The sequence below is a fragment of the Artemia sp. Qi Xiang Cuo genome, chromosome 9 (assembly GCF_049724085.1).
Source record: "Artemia sp. Qi Xiang Cuo chromosome 9, ASM4972408v1, whole genome shotgun sequence".
Lineage (NCBI taxonomy): Eukaryota > Metazoa > Arthropoda > Branchiopoda > Anostraca > Artemiidae > Artemia > Artemia sp. Qi Xiang Cuo.
Window position 1 is genome coordinate 46,662,195 of NC_142802.1, and position 26,541 is coordinate 46,688,735.

The 26,541-nt window shown below is 35.4% G+C and overlaps 2 protein-coding genes across 3 annotated transcripts in view; one reads left to right on the forward strand and one right to left on the reverse strand.

The window, feature by feature from the left end:
- Positions 1-560: 560 nt before the first annotated feature.
- Positions 561-22,209, forward strand: Rheb (Ras homolog enriched in brain). Its single transcript, XM_089094069.1, has 5 exons — positions 561-716; positions 12,009-12,080; positions 18,840-19,047; positions 19,919-20,048; positions 22,007-22,209. Exons 1-5 carry the CDS (start codon positions 668-670, stop codon positions 22,094-22,096), a joined length of 549 nt encoding a protein of 182 aa, XP_088950195.1. The 5' UTR covers positions 561-667; the 3' UTR covers positions 22,097-22,209.
- A 3,223-nt stretch (positions 22,210-25,432) lies between these two features.
- IntS2 (integrator complex subunit 2) overlaps positions 25,433-26,541 on the reverse strand; it is an 81,389-nt gene continuing 80,280 nt past the window's right edge. For both annotated transcript variants that reach the window (XM_089094638.1, XM_089094637.1), the window contains one exon: positions 25,433-25,979. In XM_089094638.1, the coding sequence (XP_088950764.1) occupies positions 25,489-25,979 (491 nt within the window). In that variant the 3' untranslated portion in view covers positions 25,433-25,488. The remainder of the gene's footprint in view (positions 25,980-26,541) is intronic.

The following is a 26,541-nucleotide window of genomic DNA, read 5'->3' on the forward strand; positions in this document are numbered from 1 at the left end:
CACAGAAATTTTTCGGAAAAGCATTATTATTAGTTATAATTCACGCACTAAGTGCGTAATAGGAATTACGCAGAAAAATGATGCCATTAAAAAAGCTGAATTTTCAAAGCTTACTATAGAAGTAGCAAATTGGATATTCTCTGCTTCAACAGAGAACATTATGCCGTTTCCAGTTAGTTTCTTGATTTTACAGCCAATTTTATAATCTTTATTTGCCAAAAAAAAGTCTAAATGTCTGAATTTCTGGAATTAAAGCAATAGTTCTATGCGTTCTCTACCATTCCTTTGGTTTTTACCCATCCCCCCCCCCACCGCAAAGAATTCCTTATGGCATGATGGCACGGACTTTACTCTAACTTGTGCTTCAATATTAAGAGGAAGCAGAAGCAAAAGAACCATTGCTATTGAACAATGTAGGAACATTTAAATATTGCAGACCTACAGTAATTAATTTATCACAAATTAATGTATCACTATAGTTCTTTGCCTATCCGCTCTGGCGAAACTTCTTGACATCATTGCTCAGAATTTGTACTAGGCCTAATTGTCTAATCCGTACTTTTAAATTTATAAGAAGCAGAAGAAATAAAAGCCCTGCAAGCACCTTTTGATAGCCTAAAACTATTAAAACCCTAGCAATACTGCTAAGAATTGTTCTCTTTGTGTTATGCCTGCAAAGCAAAGGAAAGTTGCCTTACTTGGATTCCGATCTGTAGGTATGTATGGTAGGCTCTAGACCCAGATTGTGGAATGCTGGCAGGGCTGTCAAGATGTGTGGGGTGGAGACATGTACAAATAGGGTAAATTCTAGAATAGAGGACTTGTTCTGCTATATTGGTAACTATGTAGTCTAGCTAGTAGAATGAAACTTTCAATAATGAATTCAGAACCTAGGCTAGGTTAAATTAACCAGTTCTCCAAGACAGTGTTTTCAAGCTTCTATCTTGGTAAATTTTTAGGGTAGGCCTAGCTATATAGTGGTTGACACCTCTAAAGCAAACATATTAAACAAATAAAAGGAGGTTAGCCTAGTACTTTCCAACTATCATGGTTGCTTTTTTGACAGTGCCCCCTCCCTTGTGATGTTCACTGATATAGTCTTAGTAAAACATTTGGTAAAATTCTACTTTATCTACTTTTGATTCTCTTGGAAAGGGGTTTGGCTAGGAAAATGAAACTTTCAGGGATGGGTCTACAGGCTAAAGTATAGGTAAATTGTTGGCAGTTCATATTATTGACTTACATGGCGCACAGTTTGGGATGTGCCCGATGAGCTGAGCCACCATCATCATTGACCGACGTCTACAGGATTCGTCCTTATCGCTGGCTAGTGCGATTTAAGGTAATTTTAAGGTAAACATACCACTCAATCCCAGTTTATAAGGTTTTAAAGATATGCAAATATGTTTCTTAAATTTTGAAAAAAAACATTGATATGGCTTAAAATTCTACTCAAATAACAGGAAATGCATTCAAAACTAAAGCCAAAGAAAAAGAAAATAGGCCTAATAACTGAAAATTTAGGTAAAATGTTTTTTTGTCAAAATTTCAATAGGTATAAACCTGTTATGTAGGCCTAGGCAAATTTAAGGACCCTCTAGAGAGAGAAAGAGTGGAGATAGGCACTTCAAATACCTTCCCAGGACATATTTTAGCCTGAAGACCCATCCATGAAAGTTTCATTTTCCTAACCTAACCCCTTTCCAAGATAGCCAAAAGTAGCTAAAATAGAATGTTACCTGTAAAATTCTACTTTAGCTTTTGGCTATCTTGAAAAGGGGTTAGGTTAGGAAAATGAAACTTACAGGGATGAGTCTACAGGCTAAAGTGTGTCCCAGGAAGGTATTTTGAAGTATCTACATCCACTCCTTCTCTCTCTAGAGGGTCCTGAACTTTGATGACCTTTAAAAATCAGTGTGTTATAAAAGTGAAACCTTGAAAAGTAAGGCCTGTTTTTTAGCACTAAGATCTTACATCTTTCTGCAAAGATTATAATTTTTTAACTCATCTTTGTTCTAAGACCTTACAGCTCACTGATGTTAGCAAAAAATGTGAAGACCACTAGTGTTCTGCAATATAGAAAAATGATGAGAGAACTTTGATGATCTACTCATCATTCTTCTCAGACTGCTGATCAGTGCAGAATGATGAAAGACATTTGCACAAAAACAACCAAAGATGTGAGATCTTTGTTCAAAGATTTCACTTTTAAGTGTTTTCTGACAAAAGATGTAAGATCTTAGCACATTGATGAGTGAAAAAATGCCCCTATAGATCTTCTGCTTAAATGAAGTACTGTTTTCAGCTTCACAACTTTGTTAAATCCCAATTTATAAGGTTTTAAAGATATGCAAATACATTCCCTAAATTTTGAAAAAAAACATAAAATTTAAAATTTTTGAAAATATTTACTCATCATTCCTAAAAGCACTTCACTTTACTTTCCCTCCCACTAATATGCAAATATATAGCCAAAAGTTTATATATCCATGCATTTTACCACATGTCATGCCTTTCTTCAAATAGATTTAACGAGAACATCAATAAATCAAGAAACAGACAGATACATAGAGAATATGTAGCCTAGGTAGCCAAGTTTAGGTGTTAATTTCATACATGTTCATATAATCTAGTTTGGAAAAAATTGAATATATTAGGCCTATTTGATGCCTTTTATTATGCTCTTTCCAAATTCAATAATTGCACTAGGGGAAATTCCATTTTGAGCTCTTAAAGGGGCTCAAAACAGCTCATAGTACTAAAAGTTTTAGAACATATTTCAAAAAAAAAATCTAGTGAAATTTTTTTTTTTGCATTTGTAGTTGATTTAAGAATTGTAATTATTATTTGTGTTAGTCTCAGTAGTAAAACTCTATTAAAAAAAAGTTGCAAGAATTTTAGAAAGAGCTTGAAACTCTTTGAAATTGACATCACAGCAAAATGGATATGATTTTTGAGAGGTTTCAGTCCATCCTATAATTATTTCACCTGTTCTGTGTAAACTCATAGAAATTTCCCTCCCACTAATATGCAAATATATAGCCCAAAGTTTATATATCCATGCATTTACCACATGTCATGCTTTTCTTCAAATAGATTTAATGAGAACATCAATAAATCAAGAAACAGACAGATACATAGAGAATATGTAGCCTAGGTAGCCAAGTTTAGGTGTTAATTTCATACATGTTCATATAATCTAGTTTGGAAAAAATTGAATATATTAGGCCTATTTGATGCCTTTTATTATGCTCTTTCCAAATTCAATAATTGCACTAGGGGAAATTCCATTTTGAGCTCTTAAAGGGGCTCAAAACAGCTCATAGTACTAAAAGTTTTAGAACATATTTCTAAAAAAAAATCTAGTGAAATTTTTTTTTTTGCATTTGTAGTTGATTTAAGAATTGTAATTATTATTTGTGTTAGTCTCAGTAGTAAAACTACTTTTAGAAAGAGCTAATTTTAAGAAACTAATTTTAGAAAGAGCTTTAAACTCTTTGAAATTGACATCACAGCAAAATGGATGTGATTTTTGAGAGGTTTCAGTCTATCCTATAATTATTTCACCTGTTCTGTGTAAACTCATAGAAATGCTTTTTATTGATGATATTTCAGGTAAATGTTGATGATATCTCAGGTAAATGTCATACTCCTGATAACCAATTCTGTTTTTAAAAAGGTATTGGTTACAAGCATGTCCATTATATTTTAGCTAATATGCTTATAGAAGCTGATGTGTTAAATGAGTGCATTTTCCTGGCAGGTCATGATATCCATAGAGTGTTTGATTCTGGAATACATGCTCAGCTATTACTGGCAGCACATAAACATGGCATTGACCAGTTGGTTATTTTACCTTTTTGTGATATATATATATATATATATATATATATATATATATATATATATATATATATATATATGCATAATAATAGCATCCTTGATAGCCAGAATTGGGTAAAAATGAGTTTTATATTCTGAGGAATAGATTTCTCACTGTTGAATAATGTGGATGCTATTTTAAGCAGGAGCTGTTGCCTTTCTAGAATGAAAGAAAATTTTGATTTAAACCTCCTTAGCACAGCATATAAACAGATTGGTCTTGTATTTAATGCTTGCAAAAAGTGAAGTTGTTGTGTTTTGCAGAAGAGGAACAAATTCAAGGGACTGTGTTTTCAAGTTTGACAATGATGATGTTGTTTTATCCAATTCTACTGTTTATTTAGGAATGCCTATTGGGTCAAGTATGGTTTTTACATAAGCCTTACAGATAAATCATTTTGGAGAAAAGGCAAGAAAAGTGTATGGCATTATCTCACCAACAAAAAATATAACCAGCAGATTCAAGCCCAGCTTACAATGCTTTGGTCATACCCCAGTTTTTAGCCATGTCTCCATTTTGGAATATTTTTTTCTGAAAATGATAAGACAGCTGCATTCAGATTATTATAAATCTGCAAAATTTCTGCTTAATTTACAGCCATGAACAAAGAATATGTTGTGTCATGTCAGTTTGGCATTGCAGATCTCAATAAGTGAATGATGGAATTCTTAAAGTTGGCTGAGTCCAATAGTCATGTCATTGTGATTTATCCTCAAGTATCTGTTCATCTTTATATAGTATCTAAGTTTTGTTCATCCCTGTTTAGTTATTTACTCTATTTGTAGTCTTGTAGTGTTCTTTGAATGGGCAATGAAATTATCTACCTATGTATAATGTGCTTTGATCTTGTTCAACATTCCCTCAAAGAAGTTGCAGTTACAAGTATTTGCAGTCACAAGTAGCTGTAGTTGCAGTTGCAGCCACAGCTGTAGCAATAGTATTGCCCTGAAACTTTCAAGTTAATGCTCTTAGCTGCTCCAAATACATTGCTGGTAGTCCCTTTTGATAGCTTTATTACAGGACAGGGCATCCCCAGAGGCATAGTTACTAGACCTTTTCACTATTTTGGACAACATTTCTCTTTTCAGAATTTTAATCAGTGTTGGGGAAGGGGGCTCTAAAAAGGGCAAGGAGGACTGATCACTTTCCAACATCACTCTCAACATGCCGTGAAAATTTCAACTTAACACCCTTGGCCATCCCAGAAATACTTCTGGTATGCCCTTTTGACAACCAGCATGGACATCTTAGTGTGTTTTGATTTTGTTCAATATCATTTTCAATGTTTCCTGAAATTAGTGAGAAATAAAAGTTATTGCAGTTGCAAGTAGTCACAGCTTGAAATAATCTTAGTTTCAATTGCAAGTAATTGCAGTCACAGTAGCAGTTGCATTTGCAGTGACCTTGAAAGTTCCAAGTTAATACCCTTTACCTTAATTTGCTTTTTGGAGCAAAGTAAGGTCCATGCTGGATCTGTTCTGCCCCATGTCAATGATGTTAATTTGGAATGTCACTGTGAAATGGGCCCAGTGATGTTGCATTAATTGGCAGCTGAGAGGGATGGACTCTCCCATTTATATTTCCATGGCTTGTTGTTCCATTCTTTGTCAAGTCTTGACTTGAAGGAGGCACCAGTGGGTGCAGTCACAGTTTTGTCTTGGAGGTTGTTCCTGTTGTTGGAAATATGCTCGGTAAAAACGTTTTGCTGTATTCTGGCCTTCATTCTTTGCTTTGCTAGCTTCTGTGATTGTCATCTAGTGTTGTGTTGACCTGTATGTTTTGTCAGGAGGGTGTTGTTTTGCTATTATATTTGTAGGTCAGCATCATATCACATCTGCAACATCTGAAGACCAGCATTGGTAGTTTTAGGTGCTTCAGTCTCTTATCATACTTCATATTTTGCAGACTCATGATGCATTTTGTGGTATGTCTTTGAACTCCTTCAGTTATTGTGGTGTCATGCTTGTAGGAGGGGGAAGTCAGGTATGTTCCAAAGTCCAAGAATGGCCTAACAATAGCCTTGTAAAGTCTCAGGAAGACAGTACAGGAGCGGCTGGTGATAGTCCATTTCAGCAGGCCTTGACTCAGACTAGCTTCTGACACAACTTGTTGCCAATGCCCATGGAACTTTGATTGCTCATCAACAAGTACTCCCAATTCTTGTTCTTCATGACTGGTTTGTAGCTGAATATCAGACTGTAACATCTGGTCATGAATTGTATACTGGTGGTGAGGATTGTTACTGTCAAAATGGAGGACACTGCATTTATTAATCTGGAATTCAAGCAGCCATTCACTGGTCTACTTCTGGATTCTCTGGAGGTCTGATTGCAGGCTTTGTTGAACAGCGGGTCCAAAAAGCTTGGAGTCATCAGCATAAAGGTCAATGTTATTCATGGCTTCCTTTGTCATATCATTTATGTAAAAGAGGAAGAGGGTGGAGCCTAAGACGGTACCCTGAGGACCTCCATTGACAACACCACATGGTTTGGAGAATACTTAATTGCCATTATTGGTGAAAAGTCAGACCTGCTGCTCTTGGTCTGTCAGGAAATTCATTACCCATTCTACTACATCAGTGTGGATGCCAACTGTCAATAATTTGGGCCTAAGGCATCTGTGGGAAACCTTGTCAAATGCTTTGGCAAGGTCAAGCAAAATAAGGTCAACAGGTAATCCCCTCTCCAGAAGGTCAGTGATGATATTGTAGGTTTCAAGTTAGTTGGTCTCAACTGACTTTCTGGGAAGGAAGCCATGCTGGTCTGGTGACAGTATACTGTTGGACAGAAGATGAATTGGAATTTTGGCATTCACAATGCATTCCAGGGTTTTTGCTACGGCTGAGGTTAAGCTGATTGGCTAATAATTCTCTGCATTTGTCTTGTCACCTTTCTTGAATATTTGTTTAATGTAAGAGCTCTTTCAACCCAAAGGCACAGTCTTTGAGTTGAGGGACTTCTGAAATATTTGACATAATGGAGTTGATATCTCATTAGCCAGTTCTTTTAGGAGCCTTGAGTGAATTTTATCTGGCCCTGCTGACTTATTAACATCTAGCACTTCAAGTTGCTTCATGACAGACCCTGGAGTAATCATGATAGGTGGCATAAGGTTTGGTACACTGTATGCTTAACTGTTGGGGAGAGGACCATCAGGTTCATTAGTAAACACTGATGCAAATTGCTTGTTGAGTAATTAAGCATTTTCTCATAGGTCAATAATTTCTGTGCCATCAGATTTCTTCAGTTTCTTTATTGAACATCTACTATGATCTTTGCTGGATATGTAGTTCCAGAACCTTTTGGGGTTTCTCTTGCTATCATCTGCAAGCTTCTACTCGAAGTTTGAATACAGTTTTTTGGTGAGATTTCGTAGTTTATTTTAGCCTTTGCAAACCTTTCATTGTGATAATCTTTCCCCATTTTAACATACTTGTTCCAGTTTCAGCTTTTTTGGTTTTGTTCTCTATGTATCTGAGGGGCCATGTGTGGGAGTGTCTTAGGCTTTGGTATGAGTTTGGTAGATGTGTGCTTTTTCTGGAGCATTGTAAGCTCTTCTTGGAATCTGATCCACATTTGATCTACCTCCCCTTGAAGCAAAGACGTCCATGCCACTCAACTCTCCTTTGATTGCTGCATAGCTCAATTCTAAGTCTTGATATAATCGTTTGTAATCTTGTGAAAGGCTGAATTGACTTCAATGACAAGATGGTCACTTTTGCCTGAAGGGGGGTGGTAACTTTTGCTTTGTAGCTGTTCTTTATTCTTTAGGAATACCAAATCCAAGAGGGTTGGTCTCTGAGAAAGTCAATGCCTGGTTGGCTTTTCAACTATTGGAGCTAGGATCAGATCATGAAGGAACTCAGAGAAAGGGTTAGAGGAGCTTCTATCCTGCTGGAAAGGGTCAAATACCCTTAGCCATTTCTAAGATATTGCAGATACATCTTTTTGATAACCTGGATGCCCATAGAGTATTTTGTTTAGTTCAACATACCCTGAAATTTCACTTGTATAGTCTTAGCCTTTACATACCCAGGATCAAAAATTTCAAACTTTCCATATTACAAATCATTCATGTGAATACTGGGCAAGTTGCATAATCTACAATCCTTGCCCTGGGAGCTGAGGGTTCCTCCTTTTCCTAATAACAAAATAAATCATTAAAAAAAAACTTCCAAAAAGATGTTTGCCATATTAAACTTAAGACAAGCAGAAATAAATTGCTATCATGATTTAACTCAAAATGACCAGAAATTACCATTAAAGAAACCCAAATGGAATCCAAAAATGAACAGAAATTTAATAAACAATCATACTAAACAAATATACAACAGGTAATAACATGCAAGAATAAAAAAATGTTAAAACAAGTAAAACTTAAAATGAATATTCAAGTCAAACTCTAAACAAAACAAAATCACTACAAACAAGAGTTTGGCAGTGTCCCCATCCCTCTCTCCTAATTCTAAAAGTCTAAGGCCTACCATGTCTATTTGCATATTTTTGATAACTATATGCGTCTTGAACAGTCTTTTGAAAAAGCTAATAAAATGAAACTGAATGTTTGATATGTAATGATATTAATTGCTGGAAGCTCAGCAATTGAAGATTTCATTTCATTGTAATTTTTATCTTTAATTTTGTTAGTATACAAAAATATTTGTGATGCAATTTGTTTTCAGTAAAGCACAAATGAGGTAGTAGGCTTTAAACTGGAGAGGCATTGCTCTGGAATTTGCTGGTACTAAAGTCTTATGTCAGATAATTCTAAATTGGATTTGAAGCAAGGTAGAGAAAATTTTGAAAATGAGCAATATGGGTGTCAATAAAATAGATCCAGCTACAACCTCATATTTAGCCTATGGATTTTGCTCAACGAATTGAGTGAGTAGCAAATTTGGATACTTCTGGTGTTTATTGACTTCCTCAAGCCCTTTGACTCTATTCACCATGGGACCACCTGTCACTATACCAAAAGCTTTATATCAGGATATTATATGTGCTGAACAGAGAGAGAACAATTTAACAGAGTGGTTTGCTGTATCATTCTGTTGCTGCTACTGTTTGCCATAGTTATAGACTTTTTTGTCCATGGATGCAAACTCAATAGCAGGGTTTTGCTAAACCTTATGAGAGAGCTAACTGATGGTGACTTTGCTGATGATATTGCTCTTTTCCTCTATTATTCAGAAGATATGTAACATAATATAAACAAAATTGAGCATGCTGCCAATGCTGTGGTGCTTCACACCAATGCCAACAAGATGAAATCTATGTCAAACATGGTCATTCCCAATATTTGAAAAGGACTTCTGGTTAATGGCAAAGGAATTGAAGTGGTGACAGAGTTTAAATATGTTGGTGGTACTCTTTTGTAGGATGTGAATTGTGAATGAGAAATTTTATGTTGAATAGCCCTGTCCGGTTCTGACTTTAGATACCTCAGAAATCTCTGGAGGAGTAAGAACTTTTCCTAGAAGCTGAAGATTAGGTGTTATGGCAGTAATGTTTTTTCTGTTCTTACCTATGGTTGTGAAATCTGAGGTATCAGTGAACAGAAGGAAAAGAATCTTCAAAGCTTTAACTGTAATTATCTAAGGTCAATATTGAATACACACATGGACAGAAGTAGTAGCAAATAAAGAAATTCACTGCATTACTAACCATACTCCCATCCTTGAAATAATTTGAAGACACTACTGGATGTACTAGGGATGCATAGGTTACCTCATGATGTGTGGGATGGATACCCCCTGGTATCTGCAAGTCAGGAAAAATGGCACTGGGCTAATTCCTTGAAAAGAAGTCATTGCTGCCAAGGTCTTTGCTGGAAGAGCTTTGGCTGCAGGTGCAGGAGGGGACAAGTTTGTGATCTGCTGTTGTTCCCTTATAGGCCTCCAGGTGTAGGAGGACCTAAATCTTTTACTGTTGGAAGTCAATTATTGCCATTTCAAGATGTAATTGCTGAATATTAATAAAATTTAAAAAACCTATCAGAGTGAACTCCTAGTTTCAAGCAATATCTTCTAAAACAATTTCTGAATGTTTGATGACACAGCTGTACCCAGTGTGAACATCAATGACAACAAGAAAGTCTTTTTGAAACTGGTTCTGTGGTAGTGTCTACTGGTTTTTAATATATTTGATAAAATCGCTTTTAATATAATTTGTGTATAGAGTGTTTAGTGAGTATTCCCCCAAATTCCTATTTAAAGAAATATTATTATTTACCTTAACTTTGATTTCAATTGCTTCTCAAACAACCTGTTTTATGCTTAGGTCATTGCTAATAAGGGCAGATTCTTCAAAAGTATTTTGTAGCTGGGGTTATCAAAAATATGGCTGCTTAAAGCAGAATCAAAAGATTCTGTATACAGTACATCCTAAAAATCACTACGAATTTTAAAAAGTTTGCACAAGAATAATCTGTATTTATCATTTACTAATAATTTCAAAATTATGAATTTTCTAAACTCTGGTAAAGATAAGCCCCACTTATTCACCAAAGAGGGATCTATCAAATACCATGGGACTGTGGCAAATACTATGCAGGTAGAACCCACCAGAATTTAGAGAAACGCGTACAACAGCATAAAGATGATGTCACCAAAGCTTTAAATACTAATAGTGCTAATGCTTCTTTTGATTCTGCTTTAACCAGCCATGTTTTTGATAACCCCAACCACAAAATGCTTTTTGAAGAATCTGGCCTTATTAGCAATGCCCTAGGCATAAGACAGGCTGTTTGAGAAGTAATTGCAATCAGACTTAAGATTAATAATAATATTTCCTTAAATAGAGATTTGGGGGAATACTTGATAAATTCTTTATACACAAATTTAATTAAAAACGATTTTACAAGATATATTAAAAAACCAGTAGACACTAACACAGAACCAGTTACAAAAAGACCTTCAAGGCTAGCTGCCAAAAAGGCAAGATTAGCAGTGAAAGCATATTTTTAATTATTTTCTTTCACTTCAATGAATTGCCTTGTTTCACCTCACTTTATTTATCAGTCCTGGTTGAACTTTGTTGAAGTAAGGATGCTGGGACTATTTTAAAAATTATTTCAGTTTTAATGGTCGTATTTTATTGTAAGTCTCATTTCTTTTATATATTTATGTTTTGCTGAGAACAGCCCTTGAAAATAGGGTCGAAATATTCATTCAAATATAGAATTCCACTATCTTGCAAACAGAATTCCCTATTGTTCTTCTTGTTGTTGATGTTTATGATAGAAAGGCAGTGTGGTCTTTCTTTCTATTTATTCTACCCAGAGTGACCTTGATGTAGGAAGTACATAACGTCTGCTTTATCACTATTCAGATACATAGAGTTCTCATGTTACTACTTAAAAAGTGCATCAAACATTTTGTAGAAGCAAATAGTCCAAATCATTTGCAGCTTCTTCTTAAAATCTAATATTTTCTGCAGAAAGCATATTATTCGAGTTTTAAATTTGAGTGGGCATTATTGGCAAACAAACAAAACAAAATAGGATCTAGGCATCTACCCTGTGGGACATCACTGACAACTTTGATCCTCAAGAAGGTAACCAAACCAACAGAGACTAAGAGCAATCTATTTGTCAAACTTTTTATCCAAGACACAATACATGGTCTGAGAGCATAAGCTTTACACTTAGCAATCAGCAATTCAATAGTTATTTTTATCAAAGGCCTTGGAAATATCAAATAAATACAGTCAAATAACACAACAGTGTCTGCCAGTTTTCAGAAGTCAACTATCACTTCAATAATCTGCCTATAGAAAGCTCTTCTTTTGTTGAAACCATGTTGGGCAAGGTGCCAAAAGCGATTAGATTCAAAGCAATGCTGTGTAAAAGAGACTAATACCTTTTCAAAAACTCAGCAAAAGATTAAAGTATTAGAAAGTGGTGACCCTGTACCTTTTTATTAAGGGGTTTCACAACTGACTCTTCCCATGCAATTGAACGTTTAACTTCCCTTGAGCACTGATTGCAAAGCACACAAGTGATTCTGCCATTGAAGTGGTTCTGAATTGTGGTTTGTATGTTAAAAATTTCCAGAAACCTTTTTTTTTCTATATTGAGAGCTGCTCTTTTCAAGTTTCTTTGTGGTGAATTTGATATTTTGTTTTAGGGAAGTCATCTCTTGCCATCCAATTTGTTGAAGGACATTTTGTTGACAATTATGACCCTACAATTGAGAACAGTAAGTCAAAACTGAAATCTTTTCTTTTTCTTTCGAGTGTAGGCTATTCAGAATTTTAATGGTAAGTTTAAACTGGATGACCCTATTCTTTTGTAAACATTAATTCAAAAACTCTCCTTAAACCATTTTCTCAAGGAAAAGTAAAGAGCAATGTTGAAACCTAAAACGAGCAGAAAAATAAGTCATATAATCAGTCAAACTTAAAACGAACTGAAATTTCTATGAATGTATAAATGAAACTTAAAGATACCATAAGTTAAAATGAATTCTGTTCATGTTACTTGAGTAATGTGAAGTTTTGCAGTGATTTTTGGTTGGATTCATCAACTAAAGTTGTGGGTTTTTTTCTTTGCCATTGATTAAACACTAGTTGTTGACCACTCTGCACGTTTAAAGTGGTGTGTTTCAAGAAGAATCTGTCTTAAAAAAAAGATAATGAAAAATCCCTTAGAGCAGTGGTGTAATTTTGTCAAAATCCTGAGGAGGGGGGCAGAGTTGCAGCCAATTTTTTCAAATCAAAAGAAGATGACAGTAAAAACTGAAAAATTAACCATTTGGTAGCCTACTATGAAAGCACTATATAGCACTAAAAGTACTATAAAGATACTTTATAGTACTATAAAAATAAATATTTACTAAAGAAAAATGATCTGTTTCTGTTGATGCTTGAATTATGCCGGCTTATGTTAGTTTTGACAAGATTTTTGAAGAAACCTAATTTCAGTTGGGGGATAATCTCAGGTTTGGGGGGGGCAAACTGCGGTCTGGGAGGGGCAGTTTCCCCCCCCCCTGCCTCATAGCAAATCACGCCCCTGCCTTACAGATGGGATCTGAATAGGCTGTTTATGCTATAAACTATTTTCATTCTCCATTGCCAAATGTCAAATCAATGTTGTCACTTTTAAAATCCACCATTTGTATAAGATAATGTTCTGTTACTATGCCCCAACATAAAACCTATTATTTAACATAAATGCTATTATTTCAAAAAAAAAAGTATGTGCAAGTTGCTTTGCATCAACACATAATGCCAACCATTTGTTTCTGATATATGTGCAGCTTGATTCTCTCTATCAGAAAGTAGTTGCCACGTATCCATTATGTTTCCATATCCATTTGTTTAAAATCCACTCCTTTCCCTCCTTAATCCAAATAAGTTTCAAGTGAATATGAGTAGTTTCATGCAAAAGTTGGGGACTAGGATGGGCCTCTGAAAATCATTGTTCTCATGTCCCATTTACTCACGGTCTTTGCCCCATATTTTAGGCCAATCAGTGAAAAAAAACCATACCTTATTTTCTGTTGAAAAGCTTGTGATTGGAAGGGAGTGTATGAGGGGCAGCAGACCGCTTCCCGCTCTGTGCTTTCGATCACACACACATTGAAAATTCTTGTGTGATTCCAGGAAAAACGAGATTCGCCATGACACTATTTCTGCTAAAAAATATGGTGGGGAGATGGGTAGTGGGTTTTCTGTGGGGACTTAATTTAAATAATCAATTAAATTTCCGTGATGCTGAAACCTTTCTGTTAAAAAGTTGTATTTGGGAGGAGATGTTTTGGAGGTTTTTTGAGCCTGTTTTGGTCGAGGGAACGGGTGAACATCTGGATCTTCATTTCTCCAATCCTACCAATAAAAAATTATTCATATATTGGTGACGGGAGGGGTATATATTGATATATTGGTGACGAGAGGGGTAGGGAGATTCTTGAGGGGCCATGGACTACGGTTTGCACCCAATTGTACAGATTAAAAAGCTTGCATGATACTGCTTCATGTAAGATGCAACAAGCCTGCTTTGCTGCGAAAAAAAAAAAAAAAAAAAAAAAAAAAACGGGGAGACGACAGGGTAAATATCTGGAAGAGTCACAGGCCCACTTCGTTCTTTTAGTATTACTGATTGAAAAACTATCAAAATCTACAGTTCAAAGGCTGTACCATGTGCCTAACTCTATTAAAAAATTGGCGGTGGGGAAGAGGGGCGGGGAGGGTTTGGCTTTCTAGCCATAAAGAGAAAATCCTTTGATGATTCCAGTTCAGCACTACTTTTCTGCTTAAAAGTTGATGGGATGGGGGGAGGGGTGTATGGGCTCTTTTTGGACCTGTAGATCGTTTTTGCCCTGAATCACAACTCTTCTTGTTCTTGCACCAAATAAGCACTTACTTTGTTTTCCGGAGAGTAATTATCTTATGTTCCTCCTCCCAGTGTCCACTACAATAATTCAGTCGATAATCCCTGGAAACTTCAAAATAGTGTCGAATTATTTTAGATTTGATTTTCTTGCTGGGAACAGCCGTGGTTCAGTTTTCTAATACCACTTCTAAGAAAAGAGCCAGAGGGTTAGCCCACTTTCTTCAGTAATGAGAGTACTATTAGAGTTTAAGAGACACATACTGTACCATTCCTGAGCACATAAAATAGAATAGCAAATTTTATCAAACTGACAAAAAATGGCTTGTAAAAGTAGATGACAGCACTATTAGGCCAGTGGAAAATGGCCTAGTTTCAGGTCTGTAATTTTTTTATTTATCATTCTAAAGAAAGAAAAAAAAAATTCAAAGGGGTTAGGAATTGTCCCAGATCTTCAGCATTTTCTAGATTTAATTTAACCAATTTGAAACTGCTGCCTGCTTGCTGGCCTGTTTGAACGGAGTTATGCACTCTGTGCAAAGCGGTAGCTGGGCTACTGCTTCCTCAAAGGCTATAAAAGAGTAATGCCAATTTTGCTTTACTCAAAAAAATATGTATTTTGAATAGTGTGTTTTAATTGGTTAAAATATCAACAAAAAGCAGAAGAAAATAATAATACAAATCAAGGCTATAGGAAAGAAAAAAAAATATTTTTAGGATTATAACATTTCAATCTATCCATTTAATTTTTCTATTCTAAAAGGATACTTCTTGTTAAAGTTTTTCTTTTTAATTCTATTATGCTCAGAAGTATAAAGAAAAATTGGTGCCTAAATAAAACTTCTTAATGAGAACACTGGTAATTTTTCAAGGAATCTGTTTAGTTTGTTGAAGCAATATCTTGAATTTGCCTATCAATAAATGATTCACCAATTGATTTTCTATAAATTCGGAAGGAATGTAATTAAATAGAAAAGAAAAGTTCTGAAAATTTTTACTGTATATTTTACTGTAATATGTTTTATTTTTAAGGTGCATGCTCCTTAATTTCCTTTGTAAGCTGTTTTGGTTGAGACTTTTAAATCAATATATGTTCATTTTTCTGTCATGGTTTTATTGTAAGTTAACTTTAGGATATTTGTAACAAGTTTTCAACTTTTTCGCTTAAGAACTAAAATTTTGGATTGCAATTCACATCTTCAGATGTGAATAATTGATCAAATTGGTCAAACAGCTTAATTTTTGTGCAATGGTGATATTTTTGCTTCAAAATTTTAGTTTGGATGTAGAAGGAAAATGTTCATAATTATTAGTCTTGTATTTGGCTGAAGCTATTTTGACCACCCATCTTTTAGACAGTTCACCCTTTTAGACTTCATTGAATGTAGATTTATCTTAATCCCCCCCCCATTTTATTAGAAAAAAATTTCATGCTGTAACGAAAGGGTTAGACAATTTGTGCAACTCTGTAGAAACAAAATGTCTAAATATATTGCAGTACCTGCGAATAAACAGTTTATAAAAAAAATCGTTTGCTTTTAGGTTTTAAGCTAAAATTGACTAAATTCTCCCTGTGTATATTGTTCCTCATTCACTATGAATAAAAGAATATTAGTTCATCTCGTAAATCGAATTCAGTTGTTAAGGCTTGAGAATCTCAAAGGAATATGGCGCTTTCCCTTTCATTAATAATGCCACTACTACTAACAACTCACCGCAGCACCAAGCCGCCTGAGACTAACACAGCTGCTCACGCTCCTCCTCTATCCCAATCTATTCACAGCCTCCCTCTTTCACCCTCCCAGGAAATTTCCATTTCCCTTAAATCTTTTTCTCTGCGACATCCTTTCAACCCAGCCGCCGACGACCTGCTTTCCGTTTAGCCCTTGACGGTTGGCCTAAAAGGGCAATCTTTGGCAATCTGTCATGCTTCATCCGCAGAATGTGCCGTAGCCATCTCAACTTTTCTCTCATTATAGCCCTAGAAAGTGGGATTGAACCACACTTTTCGCACAGCTACTGTTTGGAATACGGTCAGTCAGTCGAGTCCCCAAAACAATCCGTAGACAATTTATCTGGAAAACATCTAGAAAATCTTCCTCCGTTTGTCGGAGCGCTAATGCTTCAGAACCATATTTGACCACTGTCGTCACTGTAGCTTCTAATAATCTAATCTTGTTTTGCAGTTAGCTTCCTTTTCTTCCAAACTCTTTTCAACTGTAAAAAAAAACAAAAAAACACTGAGCCTTGGTTATTCTACTTTTAACATCTTGACGGCACCCACCGTCTTTACTAATAATACTACCAAGGTAAGTGAAGCTGTCCACCTGATCAATCTTTTCGTTACCCAACGTCGGTTTTTCTTCTTCACTTATTCCTTGCCTTAGCGACTTAGTCTTCTTCAAACCTAATCTAGCATCCTGAACTTGCAAAACTTCTAAAAGTGCATTCATTTTGCTCAAACTTTCATCTAGGATGCTTAAATCATCAGCATAATCTGAGGCCCAGGAAATTTTTTCTTCCCCATTTGATTCCCTGTTCTCCCATTGCCTTTACTGTACTTCTTAAGACAAAGTCCATCAAAATGATCCATTTAAATGGGGATAGAACACGACCCTGCTTAAATCCTGATTTAATACGAAACCGGCTACTAACCCCATTTCCTATCATAACCACAGCAGTGTTGTTCTCTTACATAGCACTTCAAGTTTAATGTATTTGTCTGGTATACCATACAAGGATAAGACCTTCGCCAAAGCTTTTCTATCAGCTGAATCGAACACTTGCCAATAATCTATAAAACGGAGGATTGAAATGTCTTTGATGACTCAGACACTCAATTATTAACCTAAGGGGGAAAATCCGGCCGGAACACCATCTACCCTTCCTAAAACCGCACTGTTTTCGTCAGATTTTACCCGAACCATAGGTTATTCATCTATACTAAAAACTTTGATCGATAATTTTGTTTAGCTGTTACACTTAGCTATTTTTTTCTTTTGGGTCAGTTTTCCTGTTGTGTCAAAAGCTACGAGCCTGAGAAAATTTGCCTGATTTTTGAAAAAGTGAGAAGCCCCAAAAGTCAATCGATCGTAATAAAAATCACACCATCAGATTTTGAATATCTGAGAACCCTAATTTAGAGGTTTCAATCTCCTAACTGCAAAGATATTGAATTTTGTATTTCTGCCAGAAGAAAGATCACAGATACGTGTTATTTTTTATAATTTTCCCCCAGGGGTGATCGTATCGAACCAATGGCTCTAGAAGTTCGGGAGAGGGCTCATTTGATCGGAAATTGAAAGTTATAGTGTCCTTTTTAGTGATAAAATAGACCGGATGGCAACTACTCCCCCTCCCACGGTCCTTTCCCCCCCAAAGACATCCGATCCAATTTTGAGATAGCCATTTGGTTCTTTATTGTTGATAGGTCCTGTAATAATGCCTCTGGAGATGACAGGATCCCTCAGAGCCCCTGGGGAAAGGGCTGTAAGTTGTGCAATTTGCCCGTTGTTTACAAATAATTTTGTTACTGGGAAATACACGGAAGGACATTTCCGTGTTACGTTACATTTTCTAAGGGGAATTTTACCCTGGAGGGAGAGGGAAATTTTCTGCCATGATTTGAGAAACTATCAGAAATGAAATAAGAAAACAAGTTTTTTTTTACTGAAAGTAAGGAGCAACATTAAAACTATAAACGAACATAAATTACCGCGTGTATAGGGGGTTACCCCTTCTCGGCACCTTGCTTTTTGCGCGAAAGTTTGACTTTTTATCCCAATTCTTTAAGAAAGACTGCTGAAACACAGGGGTCATTTAATTGGAATAAGAAGATTTTTTTTAAAGCACTGAAAAACTTGAGCGTAACGTCGAGGGACTGATGAGGGGACAATCCAACTCATATCGGGAATAATTTCTGTTTGTTTTAGATTTTAATGTTGCTCCTGACTTTCAGTTGAAAAAAGTTTTCTTTTCATTTAAGAACCTACTTCCTTCTTCAAGAATACTTTTGGTACACTACTTGATTTTATTGCTCCAGTAAACATCTCTGCTGATTCGGCTAAAACGTGAGAAAACTTTGCCAACTTCGGAATTCTTAGGGACGGGTCACATCAAGCTAATCTTTGCGAGAGATACTCGAATATAATCATTATGGTGGAACAGCATTTTCTTGTATGTATGCTAAATCTGATGAGATGTTGAAAAAACAAAGCGTTAGTTTTAAGTAAAAAAATAGCTTTTGAACTTGAGCTTCCACTATTTAATTTATCGGCTTCTTTACTACTCTAAGGGGAACCCCTTTAAGGTTGTGGCAAAGTATCTCTTATGGACAGACAGAAAATAATAGCTTATTTTTTTTCTACTTCCTTCCCCTGCGAATCCGAAATTCATCTGGTAGTTTATGTTTACGCGCCAGTTTTGTCTGTAGGTTTCTGCAACGTTTAATTTTTTTCATGTTAAAAAAAAAAACTGAAACTTCAGTTCCAGCTCTTTCTTCGGCTCTCCAAAGCTCAATCTCGGCCGCCTAAAACCCTAATCCAAATTCCAGTTTCCTGTTAAAAAAAAAACGTTAAAAAAAAGTTCAGTCTAAAACTTATCATTTTCTTCGTTATTTGTTTTTCAGCTTTTGTCAAAGTTTTCAAATTAAAGGGCCAAGATTACGAACTCAGAATTGTAGATACTGCAGGTCAAGATGAGTTTTCTCTTTTCCCAAGCCATTACACTATGGATATTCATGGTTACATTTTTGTTTATGCAATCACATCCAGAAGCAGTTTTGAGATAGTTCGAACCCTATATGAAAAACTCCTTGATATGTCCGGGAAACAACAGTAAGTGATGTTGTTTTCTTATTTTGAATAGAGAGAATTATTTAATTAAATGATATGACTTGCAATGAAAAATAAAATAAAATTCTAAAACCTAACTGTCGTTACATGGAAGTGTAACTTTGAAAAGTACTGGAAACTTGAAAATCAAAGAAGCACATCCGGAAATTTTGTATCTTTTTCTTAAAAACCCAGTTATGAAAGTAATTGTAGATAAAACACGAACAATCCAAAAGCTAAGACTTTTTTTTATAGAACTGGGGAGCCGGGCAGAACTTTAGCTTGAGGCATGTCAAGACCCAGGGATTTATTTAAAAAAAAATGAGATTAAAAAAAAGACAAAATCAGCCTGTCTGCTTCAGATTTATAAATTAACTGTTCCACTGACGATCCATAGCTAAAAGAAAACGGTCAGGGCTCTGGCGTAGGTAATTGAGACAGAAACTTTGCTAAGATACTAAGATCCGTAAAAAAAAGTATTCGTTTTATTATTGTTTTATGGGAATAACAATTTCTAGAAGTGGCTAATTCATGGCCCACGATATACGTGAAGCGGAACATACGAGTTTTTACCTGGGAGATATGTCTTCAAGTGCTACTCTGTAATATTTACAAGATTTGGGCGCTGAATATCTGCTGTTTTTAAGTTTATGTTTTAAGAATATCTGTTAGTTTTTGCTGGTCTTGGGCTAAAATCTTGGTTATCATGAATTAGTTTTCTCAGTAAGCTAACGTAAAACTTTTTAGATCAAAATAAAGACTATGAACTATGAGAATGTACCCAGGCTAACACTCTTCCAATCTGGTCTAATCCTCTCTAATTACCTTCTATAAGTTCCACCAGGAACTTTTTAAATACTATTTTCTTTTGCAGGGTGCCTGCTATCCTTGTGGGGAATAAATGTGACCTTTTAAGAGACAGAGCAGTTAGTATCGAGGAAGGAAAACAGTTGGCTGACTACATGCATGCAGCATTCTTTGAAACATCCGCAAGGTCTAGAGAAGTTAGTATCCTAAAAGAATTCTTTGTATATCTTGATTTTCAAACAATTCGTGGTAACGAAAAGTAAGAGCGACTCGTCTCAATAGCAACTGAAACTTTAAAAAAATGGAATTTTGATACCAATAGATACATCAAAAGAATTGGATTCTTAAGTTGATTTTAAATATATAAGTTTCATCAAGTTTAATGTTACCCATCAAAAGTTACGAGCCTGAGAAAATTTGCCTGATTTTCAAAAAAAGGGGGATAAAGCCCCTAAAAGTCATAGAATCTTAACTGTAAAGGTTTCAAGCTCCTATCTGCAAAAATGCGGAATTTGGTATTTTTTTGCCTGAAGAAAGATCACGGATGCGTGTTTATTTGTTTGTTTGTTTCTTTTCCCCAGGCGTGATCGTATCGACCTAGTGGTCCTAGAATGTCGTGAGAGGGCTCATTCAAGCGGAAATTAAAATTTTTAGTGCCTTTTTTAATCATACGCAAGAAGAACCTACATCCTATTTGCGTCTTATGTTTCAATTTTTATAATCTTAAAAATCACAACTGGAACGTTCGAAAAATTCCATTTGACAACTTTGCACAACGTTTATTCTATGGAATCATGAATAAAGCGTTACCAAACTGCTAGTAATTTAATATTTATCCAGAAAAAAATTAAAAAATAAACCTTGTTAAAAACCTTGTCTCCCAAATGCAATAAGAAGTAAAATGGAAGCATGTTGTCACGACATATTTTGCAACTATTTAAGGGCGAGTTTCTATGGCTTGACTACCCCACGCTTTCATATTAGTCTTAATATATTTCTATTTTTCTAGGCAACAGGGGACAAAAAGTTTTGCTATTTAGGGTCGTTTGATTCATTATCAGTTTGCTTGTGGGGCAGTACCGAAAAATATTTTTTTCTTCTTCTAACACTCTTAGTTCACCCTTTATAAGGATATACAACTCCTGAGAATTTGTGCTGTTTTAATGTTGATCTTTGGTATACTCTTTCCACTCAAAAATTTAGAATAAATTTTACTAAGCTATGATATTTTATTCATTTAATAGTAGTTGATATGCATACAATCTTTTATTAACTTCTAGTTGCTTCTGCTAACTCCTATGGGCTAAAACACTGACTAAGTTTAATTGCTATATCACCTGTACTTCGATAAATTTTTTTCATTTTTTATTATTAGCCACTCAAGATTTTACTCGATTTTTTTTTTTTTTTTTTTTTTTTGCGTGTGTGCATAATGCATATTGAGCATCTGTTTGATACTCAGAGAAGAATTCAGACTCTAGTATTCTGAAACTAGCACTAATAGAAAGGTTACAATAATTGCTTTGTATCCAGAATGTAAAATAGGGAAGTATAAGATCACTCAACTCTTGTTTTTTGTTGTTTTCGCAATTTCAACATCCAAATTATTTATTGGTTCACTAAGTTGTATATAAGACCCCTCCCTAAAATTGAGAATTAATACAAAAGCATGGAAACCGATATTTTCGACTATCGAGTCATAAATAACTTAAGAAGCCATTCAACTTTTAGAAGCCCATTTCAAAATATCCCTAGCCCCACTATCAATTCTCGAACACATGACCTAGAAAAACCTTACGTTTTACACCAGAAAATTATTACATTAACATTGAAACGTGCATCAAAAGGACACAAAGGTGCATCACCGCACAAGGAATTTTGTTAAGTTTATTTTTATTCCTTTGTTTTTGAAATTAAAAGTCATTGAACTGAAGAAAAAAAAAATATTAAAATTTCCCTATTCATGGTTAAATGGACTTGGCTTCTGAAAGACTGAGATAATTTTGCTGTCAGATTAAAAGTACATTTGGTTACTATATTCGAGTTGATACTGCCATTAATTTAAGGTGTGTAGCATGTGGTATTCAAGGTGTGTAAAGCCTAAAATGGCTAGAAACTTGTATTAATTCTGATTTCCCTTTTTCTTGTATTTCAGAATGTGAATGATGTATTCAACCGAATCGTGATGGAAATGGACAAGTCGGAAGGTGGCAGTCAAAACAAGGGTGGCTGTACGATTTCTTAAGGATCAACGCTCAATTGGTGTGATATTTTTCAGCTTGGAATTAGAATACTTGTTATTTGAAAATTTTCTACGTTTATTCTTGCAACGTTTTACAATAAACTTTCGATTTCACGCACAAGCTCCAGGTTTTAAGTCGATTTCATTTGTTTATCACAAATTTACATTTATTTTTTGATCCTCTGAGTAATATTTTTAATAGTGTATTTGGTAAACTGATCACTTTACATAGGTAAAAGAAAAAAAGAAAGAAAAAATTGCATTGACATTAGTACCCTCAAGAATTCTTGCCTGCTATTGAGCCTGCAATATATTTGTTACTTGATATCTTTCACTTTGATTTTGTTTCCTTTTTTACTTCTTCAAACATTAGTACCGTAAACTGTGAGCTAGAATCACAAACTTTAATTTTTTGCACCGGGTACCTTAAGCCTGGTCTGTTGTTTTTATCAATAAATTCACCATTTGCCGGATGCCTGAAAGCTGAGAATACAGAACGCCAAAATTTAACTTAAGATGTCTGGCTTCAGATTTCTTGCAGAAGAGTCATAAATAGTACGGTCTCAAGTCTAGTGCAAGCTCTAGAAATCAGAGGCACCAGTTGATAAATCTACCATCCTTTCCAACTGCAAATTATAGTTATAAACAAAAATTCAAATCGAATTTGTATTCTAGTACAATACTTTTTGTTTCAATTTTTAATGTAAATTTGGGAGAATTCTATTTGGAGGATGGAATTTGACTCGCAGCAAGAAAATCATCTATTGAACCAAGATCAATGGATTTTTCTTTTACTGATCATCAATAATCCTTGATAAACAGATGTAATTACATGACGTCAGTCTTTATGAACAAAAATTCATGAGGTACAAGTTTCATAATGTTGTGGGGCTGGCGACTTAGTTGTTGTAGTACATATTGGTAAGCGAATCGGATAATTAATTTGTGCAAGAACGAGTGAAGCCCTCATTTGGTGCAGAAACAACCTAATTCGCGACTTGCTGCAAAAACAAGCTCTGACTCCGTGTAAAAATGAGCAAAGTTCGAGTTGCGCTTAGTTCCTGTCCGCTGCCGAATTTTTAGCATAGACAGGCAGAACCTTGTTTAGAGGGGAAACGTTCAATCTTTATGATTATTAATAAAAATAAGCACCCAGTCCCTCTAGTGCTCAGATTTCCCCTCTCCTTGCCAAATATTTACCAGAAGGTAGGTTGTACGTTGTTTGAAGCTAAATTATGCAAACATTTCAATGTGCAGTGATGAAGACATGAAATTGGCCCGTGGTCCCTCTAACAAAGACGTTCTTCTTCTTGCCAATTTTTCATCAGAAAGAAAGACATGCTGCATCTTGCTTGAACCGAACCATGTAGGGGTTTCAACCTGTATTATTAGAGGTCAAAAACGGTTTTAGCCCCCTACAATACCGCTCCCCCCACTACCTCAAGCTTTCTAGTAAAAAATCGCACCTAGTATCAACTGGAATCATACAAGGATTTTCAGTCTGCATGATTGGAGAGACAAAAGACGGCTGCTGGCTTCTCCCCCGACGCCACCTCTTAGATTTTATCGGGTATGATCATGTCGTAATTGTGTTACCGGAGCTGGACTTTGGTTTTTCTCCGTTTTCCCCTTATACAGCTAATTTCAATTCATGCGAGAAAGTGGCAACGGCCTAACCTCTGTTGTTTTAACAGAAAGCGGGGACTTCTTTTCGGAACAGTGAATATGGAATTATATTTGGAAAGCTGCTTTTTTTTATACTTGGGTCATAAAGAACGGCTTTCGCTTTTCTTTGGGAAGGGTGAGCGATGGCTGAGCTGCAGTGACGTCTTATCGTCATGTCAGAGATGATTCTCTGAAGCTATTTTGACAAACGCTGTTTCTCCAAGTCACATTTCAGCTTTCGATCCTTCGTCCGATTAGGCAGGGAAAGCAACCATTTCAATTTGAACTAAGATTTAAAGGAGTACTTAAGAGGAGTGACGATTCCATATCTGAATGTACAAAATGCATCTGTTCATGATTTCGGTTGAATTTGTTCTTCGGCATTTATTGCTTGTGAAGGTTGTTTTTCAAATAAATACTGTTCTTAAGAGTCGAAAGAGTCACCTTCCAGGGAGGGATTAGACCCTTAGGCTAAGTGCACGTTGTTGATTTGTGATATACGTTTCAGAATAATATTCGTTTCCAATCAAAAATCGCTATCTCTAAGGTAAAGGGGTTACACATTTTTGCGTTTGGTCTATCTTCTATTTATTTTCGATACATTTGAGAGAATTACAATTTGTCTTCATACTTATGACTATTACCCGACTATCATAAATAATGTTGCAACGCAATGCTTTACTTTCAGGACCATTAGTAAAGTTTTTATGTGACAATGTCGTTGATAGAAAGGGAAGCTAACTGTTCCGAAAATCAAACAGATCAGAAACGAAAAACCTATTTTTTTATTTACATGTGCCCTTACCTTTTACGGCGCTTTTTCCGACCCTAGTTTCAAGGGGACAATTTTTCACCCTTTTCTTGCGTATTGGGGTTCCCGTGCTCTTCGGACTTAGTGATACAAGTTTCAAGCTTATCGGAAGAAAAAAATCGCACCCTTCTTGAGGCCCTGTTTAGAGGGGGGAATTATGTCCAATTTTATCCTGTTTAGAATACTAAAAATCTTAACTTTTATCATACCCTATTATCTGAGGGCCCGTGCCCCCAAATACCATTATTGTACTTTTCGACAATTTCGAAAAAGTCCCAGTTCAAGATTTTCTTGCTTGATAGTTGAAGTGTGATTTGTTTGTATTTAGTAGATTATTATGTTCGGTTGATTTGTGTTCGTTTTTATTTTCTCTTTTCTTTTGTTTTGCTCCGCTTCTTCATGCTTCTTTTTTATAGCGGGTTTGTAATAAATTATTATTATTATTATTATCACGGAGTGAGGTCGTAAGTAGAAAATAATGGTACAATGAATGGTTTGTTATCCTTCAATCAGTTTTGACTTCTAAAAAGGGTACTAGAGATGTCAATTTCCAACTAAATGAGTCAAGCCATTTTCAATTAAAATACCGAAAAGGATATTTTTTTAAATTTAGTGGCGGAAAAAAATTTCGGAAAAGGGTAGATGACCCCCCTCCCCCCCCCCCCTCTCCCCAATTGACACATGGTTATTTACTATAGGCGACTCTATTTAGAGGGAAAGTGAAACCATTTTGCGAGCTATTGTCTGGATAAATGTTTCGTTGCGTTGAAAAAAATTTGAAATCTTAATTAATTCTTAAAAATGGATTACAATAATATAGGAAAAGCCACGAAATTGACTTTTACCAGGAGTTTAAATCAGCATCTAGGCGAAACTTCACATTCCAATTGTATTTACAAAACTTAGAATAGAAATAAAATCATGAAGATTCTTGTAAGATGGCTTCTTCAGCAAAAAGTGCACACGACTCCCTCTGTTTCACTAGAAAACTATAAAGTTCATTAACTGTCAGTTGTTCAAGAGGGACAATTGAGCTTTCGTCATTCAGGACAATCATTTTTCTTTTTTTGTACTTTTTCCGTGAATCAGGAACTACTTCCGGATCTAATTTCTTTACTACGACGTCTTCATCGATTTCCCCTTCTTCAACCTCCATTACTTCTTGTTTAATATTTGTTTTCTGTTCTGATGTTTCAGACTTATCTTTGGGCTCAATGTTTTTCACTGTGTATGGTTTTTGTGGATGAAATTTTAAGGAGTTTGATATACTTAATTCAGATATTGTGATTTGACCGATTTGAACATATATATCAGCGATATCCTCCCGTAATGTAGGAAAGACGCTTCCGATCCGAACTAGAGACGGTAATGCTGGTTCAATCAATTGCCTTCGTTGATTTGCTTGCAAAACTAAAAAAAAAAACTTAGTGAGAAAATCTGAGGAAAAAAAGAAGCTTAGAATTGATAATAAATAGATATCACTTCCCCCGACAGATTGGTTGAAGGGAGGCTGTCAAATTCGTAAGAGCTTATGTGACTGAAGGAAAAATCGCTGATAAAATGCAGTAGACGATAATGAAGCCAAATACTTTCAATTTAAACATCCACCAATCAATAAGAAAAGGACTCCTTAGGTAGCTTTCTAGGCAACTAGATAACTTCCTTTTCAACACTAATTAGAAACCCAATTTTTCTTCTGAAGTTAAATAGCTGTAAAAACAAGGAACAGAAAAAGAAAAAGATTACCCTCTGCCTTGCCTGTGTTGAAATTTATTCAAAGGAATGTATGAGTCTCTGAAAGTGGCATGGTACGCCGAAAAACACCGACAGACTTGCTTTGATTTAGTTGAAAGATTATTCAATTGAAAACATTGATTTTCTAGCGCCACAGGAGCAGAAAGACCCCCTCCTCTATTTCTCTACAGATTTAGTTCTATCATTCATTGGGATTGATATATTGTTGACCCGAATA